The sequence below is a fragment of the Anolis carolinensis genome, chromosome 6, assembly GCF_035594765.1.
Source record: "Anolis carolinensis isolate JA03-04 chromosome 6, rAnoCar3.1.pri, whole genome shotgun sequence".
NCBI classification, from domain to species: Eukaryota; Metazoa; Chordata; class Lepidosauria; order Squamata; family Dactyloidae; genus Anolis; species Anolis carolinensis.
The window spans coordinates 36,898,793-36,915,221 of record NC_085846.1 but is presented as its reverse complement, the minus strand read 5'-3'; the positions used below and the strand labels follow the sequence as shown (position 1 = coordinate 36,915,221).

At 40.9% G+C, this 16,429-nt stretch overlaps 1 protein-coding gene and 1 long non-coding RNA gene across 3 annotated transcripts in view; one reads left to right on the top strand and one right to left on the bottom strand.

Moving 5' to 3' along the window:
• Positions 1–16,429, top strand: part of nsf (N-ethylmaleimide sensitive factor, vesicle fusing ATPase) — an 87,177-nt gene that overhangs the window by 5,847 nt on the left and 64,901 nt on the right. For both annotated transcript variants that reach the window (XM_003222418.3, XM_008113243.2), the window contains exon 2: positions 16,045–16,130. In XM_003222418.3, coding sequence (XP_003222466.1) covers positions 16,045–16,130 — 86 coding nt within the window. The remainder of the gene's footprint in view (positions 1–16,044; positions 16,131–16,429) is intronic.
• Positions 1,079–4,865, bottom strand: LOC134292584 (uncharacterized). Its single transcript, XR_009999832.1, has 2 exons — positions 4,749–4,865; positions 1,079–1,405 (listed from the first exon to the last, which is right to left on the bottom strand). It is a non-coding gene; the product is annotated as an uncharacterized LOC134292584 (long non-coding RNA).

Here is a 16,429-nt window from a genome sequence, read left to right as displayed (position 1 = left end):
TCCAAACTGACTAGTTTGGCAAAGTTATATGTGAAATTCAACATCTTGACCTTTACCATCAGTGATGGTAGAAAGTAGAGCTGAAAGACAGCTAATTGTCAGAGTCTATCTAGTCCTAGTAACTCTTACGTCTCTTTGGCTCTCCCTGCTGTATAAATTCCCTTTATCTTACTATAGTTCTTTTCTCTCAACAGTTTACAGATCTCCAGACCGTAGTCCATGTGAAATTTTGGTCTAGTTATACACTGTCCTTGTGTCCCTCCCCCGTCCTCCAAATCCCATATTGATTCAACATATACCAACTTCTCAACTTGATGGCCAATGCCCTAGGTGCCATCTTTATATCCACTATCTCACAGTTGGCCTCCTTAGCACTTTTATCACCCCTCCTCTCTACATGTGATATACCTTTTCCAGACCTTAAGCACTCTGTTTTTTAAGTCTCCCTTTTTAGTTGCTCCATTCCTTTGGCTTTTCTTCTACCTATCCTTCCTTTGGGCTCATGTTTCTCATTCTATATTATTTCATAAGCTACACTGTTCTTTGTCCTACTTTTCATCTCAATATGTTTGCTTCCTCAGATCTCTTCCCTGTTTTAAACCTATTCCATAAGGCCACTTTTTTAGAGACTGAAGTTCCCATCAAATGATAACATTTCCTCCTCATTGATTTAAAACATGTTGACAATGTTGTATTCTTAGCAGATGGAATGTATGTGAACCACATTCTATGTTGTTACACAAGCTCAGCCAGTCACTGTCTGAGGCTTCACTGACACAAATAAGGTACAAGATAGGTCACTGTAGAACTACCAGTCTGAGCTGTCCTTGTTCTTGTGCTCTGGGCTGAGAATTATGTAGCCCACCAGATGTTAGTAGACTGAAACTCCCCAAAGCCTTTGCAAGCATAGCCAATGGTGAAGAATTAGGGGACTGCATAATTTGTAATTTTGCTATTCTCCAAACTTGCATATCACCTGTTTTCAGCAAAATACCCAGTTTCCAGCAAGATATATACAATCCTGGTAGAAGGACAAGGCATAAATGCAATAAAAAAATAGGAACATGACACCGGTATATAATTACATGACATACTTTGAATATGTGTTTATTTAAAACCAAATTTTTTTGTTCTGGTTTGTTATGCATTCAAGTTGTTGCCGTTCTGTGGCCACCATAAGACAACCCTGTCACAGGGTATTCTTAACAAGATTTATTCAGAAGAGGTTTCTTATTGCTTTACTTTGAGGCTATGAAAGTGTGGCTTTTCCAAGGTCATCCATTGAGTTTTATCACTGATCATTCTGGTTTCCAGAGTCAAGATTTTCTTTAGGGAAATGGCAGATTTGTGATCTTTTCTCTCCAAGATCTTCAGAAGGACTGTTGTATTTGCCAAATGCCTAGTACTGTATATGGAAAAAGATAAGTTATAATAATTATAATAATAATTAGTTTTATTTATATATCCCATCCCCTCTCTCGGAAGGGACTCAGGATGGCTTACAGCAAGTAGCAGTTAAAACAGTACAAAAAACAATAGAACATAGGTCAAATTAACATACGTAACTTAAAATAGAATCATTGCACTTACCATTGCAGAAACCATTGGAGTTATGGAAAACATACATATATACTTTTAATAGAGGGAAAGAGACAGTGCTCCCATAATTTCTCCAGACCTGAACTGAAATCCAAATAGCTACTTCAAGTGTGTTCAAGCATTCTCTGTATGATACATCCTTTCTTCCACTTTGCAACCTGTTTTTTAAATCTCCCTCCCCCTTACTGTGCATTAGTGTAAATCAGTGGTTCTCAACCTGTGGGTCCCCCAGGTGTTTTGGCCTACAACACCCAGAAATCCCAGCCAGTTTACCAGCTGTTAGGATTTCTGGGAGTTGAAGGCCAAAACATCTGGGGACCCACAGATTGAGAACCACTGGTGTAAATCACTATGAATTGGTGAGCTGTTTTTATGAATTTAGAGTACCCTTAGGAGGCAAAAACTAGCTTGCATAATTCTTTGGGTTCTGGTTATGAATATAAATCCTCCCTCTCTCCCTTTCCCCCATCTCTCCCTCTGTTTCTCCCTCCCTCTCTCTTATTCTCTGTCTCCCCTCCCCCTCCCTCTCTCACCCCTCCATTCCTCTCTCTCCATCCATCCCTCCCCCCCCCCCCCTCTCTCTCTCTCTCTCGCAGCAATAGAAACAAAATTCCTAAATTACAAACAACTTCCATAGTCTAGTACAGTGGTTCTCAACCTGGGGTCCCCAGATGTTTTTGGCCTACAACTCCCAGAAATCCCATCCAGTTTACCAGCGGTTAGGATTTTTGGGAGTTGAAGGCCAAAAACATCTAGGGACCCCAGGTTGAGAACAACTGTTCTAATAGTTCTCAGGCCTGTTTGTCCTGAAATAGAAAAAAAATCTTGTTGTTGGTATTACTTTTGATCGGAGTTGAGGGAGAACTCTGTATTTTTTAAAAAAGTGTTTCTTTACATAGAGGACTATGTCTTCCTTATGGGAGGGGATAACAATTTTGTGTGTTTTTTTCTATTCATTGCTCTTCCATTGTATGGACCCCTACCTGCATTATAGAATAGTGCAATCCACTGGCATGTTACCTGTTTCAGTGAGATTCTAGTTCTTTCTCACTTACATAAAATATTTTCCCCTGTTACCAGTGCCCTTTCAGCCATTTCTATAAAAATTAACGATGTGCATGTGGGATGGATAACATGTAATCCTGTTAATGCTTTTTCATGCAAAATATTAAAACAAATGCAGATTAAAATGCACAAGACATCAGTAATATTTATACACATGCACACATACATAAAATTTTAAAATGGAATTAGATAATTAAATCATTCAAAAATCCATGAAAAGGCGGAAGATAAAATTTCAAACCTAAATCCTAAAAGCTTGTTTAAAAAAATGTTTTTATTTGCTGGCGAGAAGGACAGCAAAAAGGGAGTCATCAAAGGTGTTTCAAAGCCTGGGAGCATACCACTATTTCTTAGATTGCCTGCTGTTCCTTAGATTGTTCAGTACTGTACACAGGTTTTACTAATGGACAAAAAGTATATGATAGTGTGAAAAGGTTAAGCTTAGATTGGCTGCTAAGTAGGGGAAAAGTCTAAGACAAAATATTCCAAGCAAAAAGTATTCAGAAAAACTAAATAACCCTCCCTTTGCTGTATTGCCTAGCTTTTTTCCTGATATATGAATCAGATGTAGAAATATGCTCCTCTTGATATATTTGGCGGAGAAGTTTATGCAACATGAAAATCACTGCTTTTCCAGAGAAGGGTGAGCTTGTACAAGGTTGATATATTTGCATGTGATTTCTGGCCTTAATCAGACAGGATCTGAAAGAGATCTTTTCGGGTCAGCCATACCTGCAAGGATGAACCGAACTCAGGTTACTTGGATTATTCTTCTTATCTGGTCCTGGATTTTTAATCTCATGTTTAAACTCCTTGTGCCAGCACATTGTGTGATATTCACTTATTTTGTTTGCTTTATCTAGTGTAGCATCATACAAGAAGCTTTAAAACCAGAGAAAGACAGCACATTTGTTTACTGGTTTTTAAGGACTTTATATCCCACTTTTTGAAATCATTTTCTGAAGTGTGTATACTATACTGAAAGCACAAGAAACACATTTAAGATATTAAATACTACAAACTGGAAACAGCAGAAACTAGAATTGGAAGTGTTAGAAATCCTCAGTGATAAAAGCATGTAGAGTAAAAGGCTTGGAAAAATTAAAAAAAGACATTTAGTTGGCACTAAAGTACTGGATATCAATTGTGGCACCAGGGGAAACACTTCTGCTGTGGAGCATTACTACTAAAAGGCCCTTTTCTTGGGGGATGGGCAGCCATGTGGGAAGATGAACATTAGGTTCTCAGATTCCAAGCCATGAAGCTTTAGAAATCAAAGTAAGTATGGTACTTTGAATTGGTTCCAATAATGGGTGCTGGATTGAGTGCTTCCATTAGTGGTTACATTCATCTTTACAGTTCCTCTTTGGAAACAGCTATTTAGACTATAATGCATGTTTTCAGTGTCAATATCATCATGTGCTCATTCTGATATTAACCATAAGTTATCCATGCTGTCTCTGAAATGTATCACCCTAGAGATGTGAAGGCCTTCCGGAAGAGGGGGCAAAATTACGGGAGGGTTATCTAATTTTTCAGAATACTTTTTTTGTTTGGAAGATTTGGGAAAAATGTATTGTGGAATATTTTGTCTTAGAATGATCAGTAAAATATTGAAGAAATGAATTCTATATTTATTTCCACAACACTTTTTCTAAAAACAATGCATCAGGTTGACTTTTTTGTATATGTTCAGTATTTCACATCATTGCAATTCCAGATCTTGATTTCTTTTTCTCATGTCTTTTTATGGGAGTGAATGTATTTCGCTTGGCACTATGGGGGACTAGAGGAGTCAAAATAATTTTCTTTGCTTTGGCAACTTTTGTATTTATTGTGTTTATCTGTTTCTCATATACTGACAAAATAGTTTCGTTGTAATGCAGATTGTTTTTACAGTTTGGGATATTTGTAACAACAAGTAAAAACTTTTAAAAAAGAAATTCAATTTGTAACAACTTTTTGAATAAACATTGTTATAATATTAAGTGTGCTAATTTCAGCTAAATTAACTGATGCACAAAACATATTACATTCTTAATGATAGAAAGTATATTTCGGTCTGTAAACTATGTACATTTCACCTTTCAAATGTTTTTCTCTCTCCATGGCTTCAGCATTTCTGGAAATTGTTCATCTCCCCTTCACCTCTAGATCTATAAATGAGCAGAAATATTGTAATTTCATACCATCTTTTCCTGTATTTGGTATGATCTTTCCTTTGCTTTCTTAATCTACTTGTCTGTATAGCCTGTATGCTCATTCAGAGAAGTGATCTGTCATTTGGAGCTTTATAAAAAAGTTCTTCTTTCATTTCCTTCTTCATTTGTCTGTCCATTTTAATTACTTTTACTTACTTAATAAATGAGTGATGTTCCTGGGGGTTTTCACCATTTTGAAATAGAAAAAGGTGCTGTATCATCTAAAAAGTTTGTTACGTATGAATTACATAAGTCATTATGATCTTTAAATATACAAATGTAAGTAATCTCTTTGCTTAGACGCTGACACAGTTCTGTTTACAGTGTGTTATACTTACACACACATGTCCTATTTTTCCATTTCCCCCTCTTTCTGAGATATTGTGTTGCTGATAGAAGGACATTTCTGTCTTCTGACAAGTCCTTCCTGACGCTAGTCAATCTGCTACTTTCTGGAGACAAAGACTTGGTAGGAAGGTGAGGCATTAAGTTTTGGTTATGACTTGAGGGGTTAGATTTTCCAGACCAGAAGTAGGGATGCAGAAATGTCAATTTTCCCCCAAGTGTGCATTCTTTATTAAAAACAAAGTAAGTCCTTGGAGATTCACTTTCCAGCAATCTGAAGATGCTTGGTGGTCCTCAGTAGACTTGTCATTCCTAAACATTAATTGCAGCATTTTAATGAGTCATCAGCAGATTTTTTTGAGTGCATGTGTGGGTGATCAGGCTAAAGAAAATTCAGTGCAAACAAGTTATCTAAGACCTGCAGATATGGTTGATTTTAGATCCCTACAAGAAAAATAAATGAATTCCTGATCATGATGTTACATGTAGGTCCTTCCCTCTTTTTCAAAATTTTCTGGCATTCTATTATTTAGGTGATTCCATTTGCTATTTGTGGTTTGAAAGAGATGTTCTTCATCTGACACAGGAAAAGCTTAACTCACTAATCCCTGCAGAGTAGGTTATAAAATAGCATCTAAATCTTCAAGAGACTTTGTGTTCCACCATGCCTACAGTAGTTGGGCATCGGGCAAGTATGGGTGACTTGAAGGCTCCAGGCAGGTTTAATTAATGGGGTATTCCCTTTTTAATTTGCTTTTTTCCTCACAATTACGATATGCCATATGCTTGCTGCAATCTGGGTTCAGAGATGATGCTTTAATATGTTATGCCCTTAATCCTGTATCTTTTGGGCAAGATAAGAGTTTTTAGTAAAAGGATTGGGAGTTTATAGTTAAACATCTAATTCATTTGCATGTATGTTAAAAGGCAGAAATTCAGTTATTAAAGGTTGTTCAGTTCCTATTCAGGTTTAAGTTTAATGCCTTACCAAAATGAAGCAGAAAGTGCCATCCATGTTTTTAGGTTCTTATCTCTGTTTTGAGCCTGGGAGAGAAAGGACCAGCAGCATGCCTCTACCCTTATCAAAATCCCTTGTGTTGCTTTCTCTTTCTCTTTTCTGTATGATTTCATCTCTTTACTTTTTATGCTCGGATCATGTAATCTAACTCTTGCAATTCTCCAACCATGAGGAAATTTAAAAAGCAAGAAGTAGCTTTGTAAAATTAGGCTTTGGATAAGGGCTCAACTGGAAAAAGTAAAAGTGGTTGGCGGTTTAGCACAACCTCCAATTTAGCTAATTAATACTTAATTAACTTAATTCTGGAATTAATTTACTGCTGAAATTCCAACTTAAGTCAATCATTTTACTTAAAATGTTGCTGCTCTTCATTATAAATCCACTGAACTGATAATCCATTAAATGGACATTGATTGCAACTAGTCAGTTCCTATCTCTGCTCTTGGAATATTTTTCACAATTCCATTGCTTTAAAAGCAATCATTGTTGACTTGTGATTCCTTTTGAAAATTTTATTAGTGATTATGAAAATACTTTCTCTGCACATTCCACACTAGCACCTGAGCACTAGACAGCACTAGATAGCATCAGACTGTCACTGTTCTCCTTCGTTCCTTTGCAGCTCATCCCTAATTTTGCTTTGAACAGCTAAGGCAATCATGAAAAAGTGAGCTACTTAGCATAATATCAGGCCCTGTCTGCAGATCTTATGCTTTATTTCCCAGAAGTGCTGGGTTTTTCATGCACAAACGACTGGTTGAGAAAATCTTCCATATTTTACATAACACGTACTGCAGCAAAGATGCTTATTCATATTGCATAGCAGTGATTTTGCAGTAAATGGTGGCGCTTGGTTTCTAACATGAAAGTGAACCCATCTTTCAGCTACCTCAGAATATCATATTCCTCTGTTTCCCAGTCATCTTTTTAATCACATTTTCTGAAAGGCAAAAAGAGGCCAGAGGAAAGGCAATTGACCTATACATATCTCCCTGGTTTAGCCCAAGTATTGGGTTCTTTGGTGTCTTTTGTAGGACTTTTGTAAATATAAGCAGGCAACATTACGGGACAATGGCACCAAGAGTTCTGTAAGAGGAAGACTAGTAACTTCTTTCCTCGCACCTTATTGTTCCACTGCTCAAAAGGGTCGATGCTTGATGTAAAAGAGAGAGGAGGGAAGGTGAAGGAAGTCACTGTTTTAGGTTAATTTAAAACAGTGTCCATTTAATAATAATTTTTGTATTTTCCATTCTGTCTCCCCCCCCCCCAAGGACATACATTATATGTGAATTTCAGAAAGCAATACCCAAAATTCAAATACTAGTCATAATTGAAGAAATCCCACTAAATCAAGAGGAACTTAATATGTTAATCCTCATATAAGTTCCATTAATTCATCAGGTCATCTTTGTGTCTTACAATGGGGTTTAAATAATTGGAGATAAGGCTTGTACTTTATCAAACAGGAGCTAGAAGCATAAAAAGTAGGGGAATTGTAGCCCCATTTAGATGTAGGTAGGGTAAGACTAGGTATAAAGCAGGGAATAAAAAAGAAATGCACAAAAATCACTTAAATGCTCAGAGGATGCCCTACTTTCTGTGTTACATTATTTTTGAAGAAGACTGACGCATATGTTTTTTTCTGATTGCATTGGGCATGTTCCTCCTTGAACTCTGGATTCTTTAAAAAACTACAATGAATCAGACATTCAGAGCCATTTGCTCTGTTTTATTATACTTGTTTGCAACAGCATTTCTAAGGTTTTTAGGTCTTCTGAAATAAAACTTCAGTTTTCCCAAGTCCTCAGTTGCTGCAAGGGTTTTCAAATGGCTTTGTGTTCATCCATTTTGCATCTCAACATGTTGCAACTTACTCATACATCTTTGCTGATATGCATGCATGCACACTTCACCTTGTGGCTGAGCTAATCTTGTCATCTCCTTTTTACAAGAATAAATGCCAAGATTTTGTATGTACGATATTTGTTAGGTTGTTTTGATATCGAATCTAGACTGCAATAATTTGAGGATTCTGCCTGACAAGGAATGCTACCAATTAATTCAGTTCCCAGGTTAGAATTAACTCACCAAAGGCAGTTGAAGACATAAGAGAGGCAGATTTATTCATCCATGGCCATAGGAAGGAGATCTGTGGGCTCATGCCCAAGAGACAAGTCTGAGCAACATGTGCTCCTGTAAGGAGCTAAATAGAGTGTTTCATTGTTACGGTTTGAACCCTCCCTCCCTCGCTTAGGATTGGCTGAGCCTTCGATGGTGGAGTTAGAAATCTCTTCCCAGCCAAGCTGGGGCTAGGCTCAGGGGATGAGGAAAAGTCCAGAGTGGAGGTTGGCATGTACCTAACAGAGGATGATGGGATTATGAAATCCAGGCCCAGGAGAACAATGGAGGGTCTTCTCAGGAGGAAGTTTGACTTGACAAACCTGTTTGGAGAGTATATGAATGTCTTTCACCCTGGTATTGCAGTTCTGTTGTTTGTGAGTTATTGCCTGGGACTAGTTCACAATAGCAGTCGCGTTTAACATGGATTACACAGATTTAACATGTAAAGGGGATCCTTGCTGCTGTTACTCCTTTTGCAAGGTGGCCAAGACTTAACCCCTTTTAGAACATTAACAACCTTAGGTATGCAGATGATACCACTCTGATGGCCGAAAGTGAGGAGGAGCTGAGAAGCCTTATCACCAAGGTGAAAGAAGAAAGTGCAAAAGCTGGGTTGCAGTTAAACATCAAGAAAACCAAGATCATGGCAACTACACCTATTGATAACTGGCAAATAGAAGGAGAAAACATGGAGGCAGTGACAGACTTTATATTTCTAGGCGTGAAGATCCTGCAGCCAGGAAATCAGAAGACATTTATTTCTTGGGAGGAGAGCAATGGCCAACCTTGATAAAATAGTGAAGAGCAGAGACATCACATTGGCAACGAAGGTCCACATAGTCAAAGCAATGGTATTCCCCATAGTAACCTATGGTTGTGAGAGCTGGACTATAAGGAAGGCTGAGCGAAGGAAAATAGACGCTTTTGAACTCTGGTGCTGGAGGAAAATCCTGAGAGTGCCTTGGACCGCAAAAGGATCCAACTAGTCCATCATCCAGGAAATAATGCTCGGCTGCTCACTGGAGGGAAGGATATTAGAGGCAAAGTTGAAGTATTTTGGTCACATCATGAGAAGACAGGAAAGCTTGGAAAAGATCATGATGCTGGGGAAAATGGAAGAAAAAAGGAAGAGAGGCCAACCAAGGGCGAGATGGATGGACGGTATCCTTGAAGTGACTGGCTTGACCTTGAAGGAACTGGGGGTGGCGATGGCCGACAGGGAGCTCTGGCATGGACTGGTCCATGAGGTCACGAAGAGTCGGAAACGGCTATGCGACTGAGCAGCAGCAGACCATTTCAGCTTGATGCCCTTTAGAAAACTACAGATCCCCAAACTATTTATTTATTTATTTATTTATAGTATTTATATTCCGCCCTTCTCGCCCCGAAGGGGACTCAGGGCAGATCACATTGCACATATAAGGCAAACATTCAATGCCATAACATAGAACAGAGACAGACGCAGGCACGGGCTGGCCTCGAACTCATGACCTCTTGGTCAGAGTGATTTTTTGCAGCTGGCTGCACCACAGCCTGGCCTATAGATCCTTTTTATTGGGGGGGGGGGGGGGTAGTGGTGTTCAATAACAGTAATGCTACTATTTAGATTGTATTCTGTTTTAGAAGCAGATAATTGATTATTTTTCCCTATCAATGTCATACATTGTCTATACATATAAGTCAATATAATAGTTTGTGTTGAGAGGTAATTTCTTTGCTTTTACGATGTTGGCATATTAAGGATTGGATGGATCAGGCATTGCAGATTCTCTTGTTTTGGAGATCTGGTGCAAAGCTTCAGAAAATTATGAGCTATGGTTGGAGAGTGATAACATTTTTAGAAATTGTCAAACCAAAGGGGAAAGAAATTACACTTCCCTCTGTTCTTTCGTTTGAAACAGATGGGCCGTGGCTATGGCACAGGCTGGTGAGCAGCCTGCTGCAATAAATCACTCTGACCATGAGGTCATGAGTTTGAGGCCAGCCTGTGGCGGGGTGAGCACCCATCAATTAAAAAATAAAAAATAGCCCCTGCTCGTTGGTGACCTAGCAACCCGAAAGATAGTTGCATCTATCAAGTAGGAAATAAGGTACCACTTATAAAGTGGGGAGGCAAATTTAACTAATTTACGACGTTGGAACGAGGAAGTGCTGTCACAGAAGATGATGAAGCAGCTGCTTCCCCCTGTGGCCAGAATTGAACATCCCCTCAGGAGAAGGTTAAATTGCCTCTGCGTCTGTCTCTGTTCTATGTGTATATGGGCATTGAATGTTTGCCCTATATGTATATAATGTGATCCGCCCTGAGTCCCCTTTGGGGTGAGAAGGGCGGAATATAAATACTGTAAATAAAATAAATAAAATAATGGGGAAGATCAATATATAATAGCCAGTTCCATGTCAAACTTAAAATTATCTTGCTACATTAGCAACATATCATTAATAACAATGACAATTTATATATAAACAACATGGTATATTTGATATCTAAACATAAAAAGTCTTACTTTGTGTAAGAAAAAATATAAACAAATCTTGTACTTAAGAGAGATAGAAATGACTGCAGCCTGTGGTACTGAATTTTTTTTTCTAGCTGAAAAGCTGAGGAAAAATAAAAAGAAGCCACAGACTTTGTAATACTTTGTTTGAAAGAATAAGGGAGTATTTTAGTCTGTTTTTTTCCTTAGGTTTTTAAGTGGACCTTCCTATCTTTAGTATACTTACTCTTTGTCCTTCTTCACAATAGGGAAAGTGTTCAGTTGGTTCTTGAATTGTGCTTCGTAGTGTAGTCATTTCTTCACTCTGGAAGTTTGGACATTAGAGCTCTTTAAGGCCTTTCAGATCTACATTAATAATTTAAGGAAAGTAGTCCAGTATTCTTGTGCCAATGTGGCTCTGATAATACTGCACTCTATTTTTGTCACAAAATTAGATGAAGCCTTGAGATCTCTGACTGTTGGAAGTTACTACAAGATAGGGTAAAAGTGATAGAACTGATGTTCATTCCACACATGGTTATGCTGATTGGAGTTTAATAACCAGGAAGTGGGATGGCAGCATGGAACCAACGTACTGCATCTGAAATATTTCTTAAAGTATAGTTAGTTATCCCTAGAATGAGAATTATTCCAGCTATATACCCTTAGTTGTAGAATTCTCTTACAAAAAAGAGCCACACTATTACTTACTTACTTACTTACTTACTTACTTAGGCGATCCCTCGACGTTCGAGGACGATGGTCTTCCAACCTTGGTATCTTGGGCGTGTGTTCTTAGGTGACTGAAGAGACCGATTCTTGACCCGCATATTCTCCCGCAGTGAGGACATCGGTTTCCAGGTGGAAGGCGGTCCCGGTCGGGGTTAGCTTGACGCTCCTTCCTCTTGGCACGTTTCTCCCTTAAGCCCTCCGTTCGTGCCTCTTCAAACTCCGCAGCACTGCTGGTCACAGCTGACCTCCAATTAGAGCGCTCAAGGGCCAGGGCTTCCCAGTTCTCAGTGTCTATGCCACAGTTTTTAAGGTTGGCTTTGAGCCCATCTTTAAATCTCTTTTCCTGCCCTCCAACATTCCGTTTCCCATTCTTGAGTTCAGAGTAGAGGAGCTGCTTTGGGAGACGGTGATCGGGCATTCGGACAACGTGGCCAGTCCAACGGAGTTGATGGCGTAAGAGCATCGCTTCAATGCTGGTGGTCTTTGCTTCCTCAAGCACGCTGACATTTGTCCGCCTGTCTTCCCAAGAGATTTGCAGGATTTTCCTGAGACAACGCTGATGGAAACGCTCCAGGAGTTTGGTGTGACGTCTGTACACAGTCCACGTTTCGCAGGCATAGAGCAGGGTTGGGAGGACAATGGCTTTATAAACAAGCACCTTGGTCTCTCTACGGATGTCCCGGTCATCGAACACTCTCTGCTTCATACGGAAAAATGCTGCACTCGCAGAGCTCAGGCGGTGTTGTATTTCAGTGTCGATGTTGACTTTTGTGGAGAGGTGGCTACCAAGGTAGCGGAAATGGTCAACATTTTCTAATGTTGCACCGTTAAGCTGTATTCCTGGCTTTGCAGAGGGATTAGCTGGTGCCTGTTGGAAGAGCACTTTGGTTTTCTCGATGTTCAGTGAGAGGCCGAGCTTCTCGTATGCTTCTGCGAAGGTGTTTAGAGTGGCTTGTAGGTCTTCTTCTGAACGCGCACAGACTACGTTGTCATCAGCATATTGGAGTTCTATAACAGATGTTGTGGTGACCTTGGTTTTGGCTCTCAGTCTGCTGAGGTTAAATAGCTTGCCATCTGTCCGATAGATGATTTCCACTCCGGTGGGAAGCTTCCCATCAACAAGGTGAAGTATCATAGCGATGAAGATGGAAAATAAGGTGGGGGCAATAACACATCCCTGCTTGACACCTGATTCAACCTTAAATGGGTCACTTTGGGAGCCGTTGCTGTCCAAGACTGTTGCCATCATGTCATCATGGAGGAGCCGCAGGATGTTCACAAATTTGTCAGGGCACCCGATTTTTTGGAGGATGGTCCAGAGAGCGCTGCGATTCACTGTGTCGAATGCCTTTGCAAGGTCAATGAATGCCATGTACAGAGGTTGGTTTTGTTCCCTGCATTTTTCTTGGAGCTGTCGAGCAGTGAAGATCATGTCCACTGTTCCTCTGGAGGGGCGGAAGCCATTCTGGGATTCTGGGAGGGTGTCTTCTGAGACAGGGAGAAGGCGGTTTGCAAGGATTCTTGCGAGGATTTTCCCGGCGGAGGTTAGAAGGGAGATACCACGATAGTTCCCGCAGTCTGTTCTGTCCCCTTTCTTGAAAAGGGTGATGATGGTGGCATCCTTGAAGTCTGCTGGGATTTTCTCGGTCATCCACACCTTTTCAATAAGCTGGTGGAGTTGTTGCATCAGCTCAGGTCCACCCTCTTTGAAGATTTCAGCGGGAATCCCATCAGGTCCGCTAGCTTTGTTGTTTTTTTGTTGGCTGATGGCATTGCTGACTTCTTCCAAACTAGGCAGTGCTGCAAGCTCGTCCCTGGTTTGTTGTTGCGGGATTTGTGAGAGGGTCTCTTCGGCCACATTGGAGCTGCGATTCAGCAGGTTCTGGTAGTGCTCTTTCCAACGTAGTGCAATTGATGTTATTGCTATTACACGTTCAGCGATCATGGGGCTGTACATGTAATCAAGCTTTTTAGTCCAAAAGAATACTGGTTTTTAGCTTTTGCTTTCTGAATTAATGATAAAAAGGTTTTGATTTAACTGAGGTACCTTTCTGTCCGAACTTGTGGGATTCGTTTCAGCTTGTTCTTCCGGATGACGTGGACAGGATCCTTGGGGCGGTGAGAGCGACCACTTGCTCCGCGGATCCTTGCCCCTCGTGGCTAATTAAATCGGCCAGAGAAGGGTTGGTAGAGTGGTTTGTGATGATAATTAATGCCTCTTTGGATCAAGGCAAATTTCCATCTATCCTCAAACAGGCCATAGTGAGGCCCATATTGAAGAAGGCATCCCTTGATTCGACCATTCTAAACAACTACAGACCAATCTCGAACCTCCCTTTCTTGGGCAAGGTCCTGGAGCGGGTGGTTGCCTCGCAGCTTCAGGATTTCTTGGATGACACCGATTTTCTGGACCCATCGCAGTCCGGCTTTAGACTTGGGCACAGTACTGGGACGGCTTTGGTCGCCTTGGTGGATGACCTTTGCAGGGAACTGGACAGGGGGAGTGTGACCCTGCTGGTTCTCTTGGACATCTCAGCAGCTTTTGATACCATTGACCATGGTATCCTTCTGGGACGGCTCTCCGGGATGGGCCTTGGAGGTACTGCTCTGCAGTGGCTCCATTCCTTCCTGGAGGACTGTTCCCAGTTGGTGAAGCTGGGGGACACCTGCTCGGACCCCTGGCCATTGACCTATGGGGTCCCACAAGGTTCCATTCTGTCCCCCATACTTTTTAACATCTACATGAAACCGCTGGGAGAGGTCATCCGGAGTTTTGGAGTGCGGTGCCACCTCTACGCAGATGACACCCAACTCTACTACTCCTTTCCACCGAACTCCAAGGAAGCCCCTCTGATACTGGACCAGTGCTTGGCGGCTGTGATGGGCTGGATGAGGGCGAATAAGCTGAAGCTTAATCCTGACAAGACAGAGGTCCTCCAGGTCAGTCGTATGTCCGATCGGGGTATTGGGTGGCAACCTGTGCTTGACGGGGTCGCACTCCCCCTGAAGGTGCAGGTCCGCAGTTTGGGGGTCCTCCTGGACTCAGTGCTGACGCTTGATGCTCAGATGTCGGCGGTGGATGGTAGGGCCTTTGCACAATTAAAACTTGTGCGCCAACTGCGACCTTACCTCGTGAAGTCTGATCTGCCCATGGTGGTCCATGCCTTAGTTACCTCTAGACTGGACTATTACAATGCGCTCTACGTGGGGCTTCCCATGAAGACGGCCCGGAAACTCCAACTAGTCCAATGTTCGGCAGCCTTGCTTCTAACTGGAGCTAATTATAGGGAGCGGTCAACCCTCCTGCTTAAGGAGCTCCACTGGCTACCGCTCACCTTCCAGACCCAATTCAAGGTGCAGGTGATCACCTACAAAGCCCTGAACGGTTTGGGACCCTCCTACCTTTGTGATCGTCTTTCCCCCTACAAACCTGCACGATCTCTTCGTTCGTCGGGGGAGGCCCTCCTCTCGCTCCCACCTCCGTCACAAATACGGTTGGTGGGGACGAGAGAGAGGGCCTTCTCCATGGTGGTCCCCCGGCTCTGGAACTCGCTCCCCAGGGAAATCAGGCAAGCCCCTACCCTGGTAGCATTCAGAAAGAGCTTGAAAACCTGGCTCTTCACTCAGGCCTTTGGATAAAGATTGCTCATCCCCATAACAATCCTGTATCTGTCACCATTCTTGTACCGGTTTGCACTTTTTACCTTTGTCAACTTGATATAGACACAGGGTCTATTCCCATCCCAATTTGCACTTCCAAGAATTTGCAGGACTTTATCAGTCACCTCGTGTTTACAATATTTATATGGTGCACCTTACCCAGTCTACTTTTACAACCTCTCCGTTTTAATCCATGTTTTTATTAGTTCTTGTCATTTGTTTTTATTGGCTAATATTTAAATTTTTATAATTGTGCATGTCTTTTGTCTATTGTTGTGTTTTATATTGCTATTGTTGTTATTCGGGCTTGGCCCAATGTAAGCCGCCCTGAGTCCCTTTAGGGGAGATAGAGGCGGGGTATAAAAATACAGTTGTTATTATTATTATTATTATTATTATTATTATTATTATTATTATTGATTTAAATGGTTGATGTTTTACACTGATATATTTTTGTTTTATCCATCTTGCTGTTAAGTGTTTTGAGAACTTTCTTATGGAAAGGTGAGATAGAAATTTAAAAAAGGAAAGGTCTGTGCGTGGTAAACTACTACACAAAGAGGAACTCTTGTCCTTGATGTACTAGCTTTGGGTCCCCTTCAGGGGAAATAAAGTGGGGTATAATAATAATAATGTTGTATGAAGCATCCAAAATGAGGAACAATTCAATTTCACTAAGTGTTGGTTTTCTCAAAGTAACTCTTGGCCACACCTTTGACATAATTTTAAAAAGTGGACTTTAGAAAGCAAAACAATAATGTATTCATAATCCCTTGTATGACCCATTGCTAATATTTTCCCTCTTTCTTCTCTGCTGCCATCACAGACTATGCAAGCTGCGAGATGTCCCACAGATGAACTTTCCTTAAGCAACTGTGCTGTGGTCAATGAAAAGGACTTTCAGTCTGGCTTGTGAGTTTTCATTATCTTACAATAAATTTAAACAAGAGATTACTCTTCTAGAAGGAGAGACTAGAGTAGGGGAATTACATGAATCAGTCGTTTCAAGTTAGAGCTCTTGTTTTAGGAGATACCATATATGCAGCGCGGACAGAATGCTAAATGCAAGTTTCAACCAGAAATGGGAAAAATGGCTTTTCCTAGCTCTAGTTTTGATGAAGGATGAATCGGTGTGTGTTATGAAAGAGAAAATAAAACACTGTGGGGAGGCATGACACATGCAGTATTTTTCAAAGTGTTTGATGTTGGTG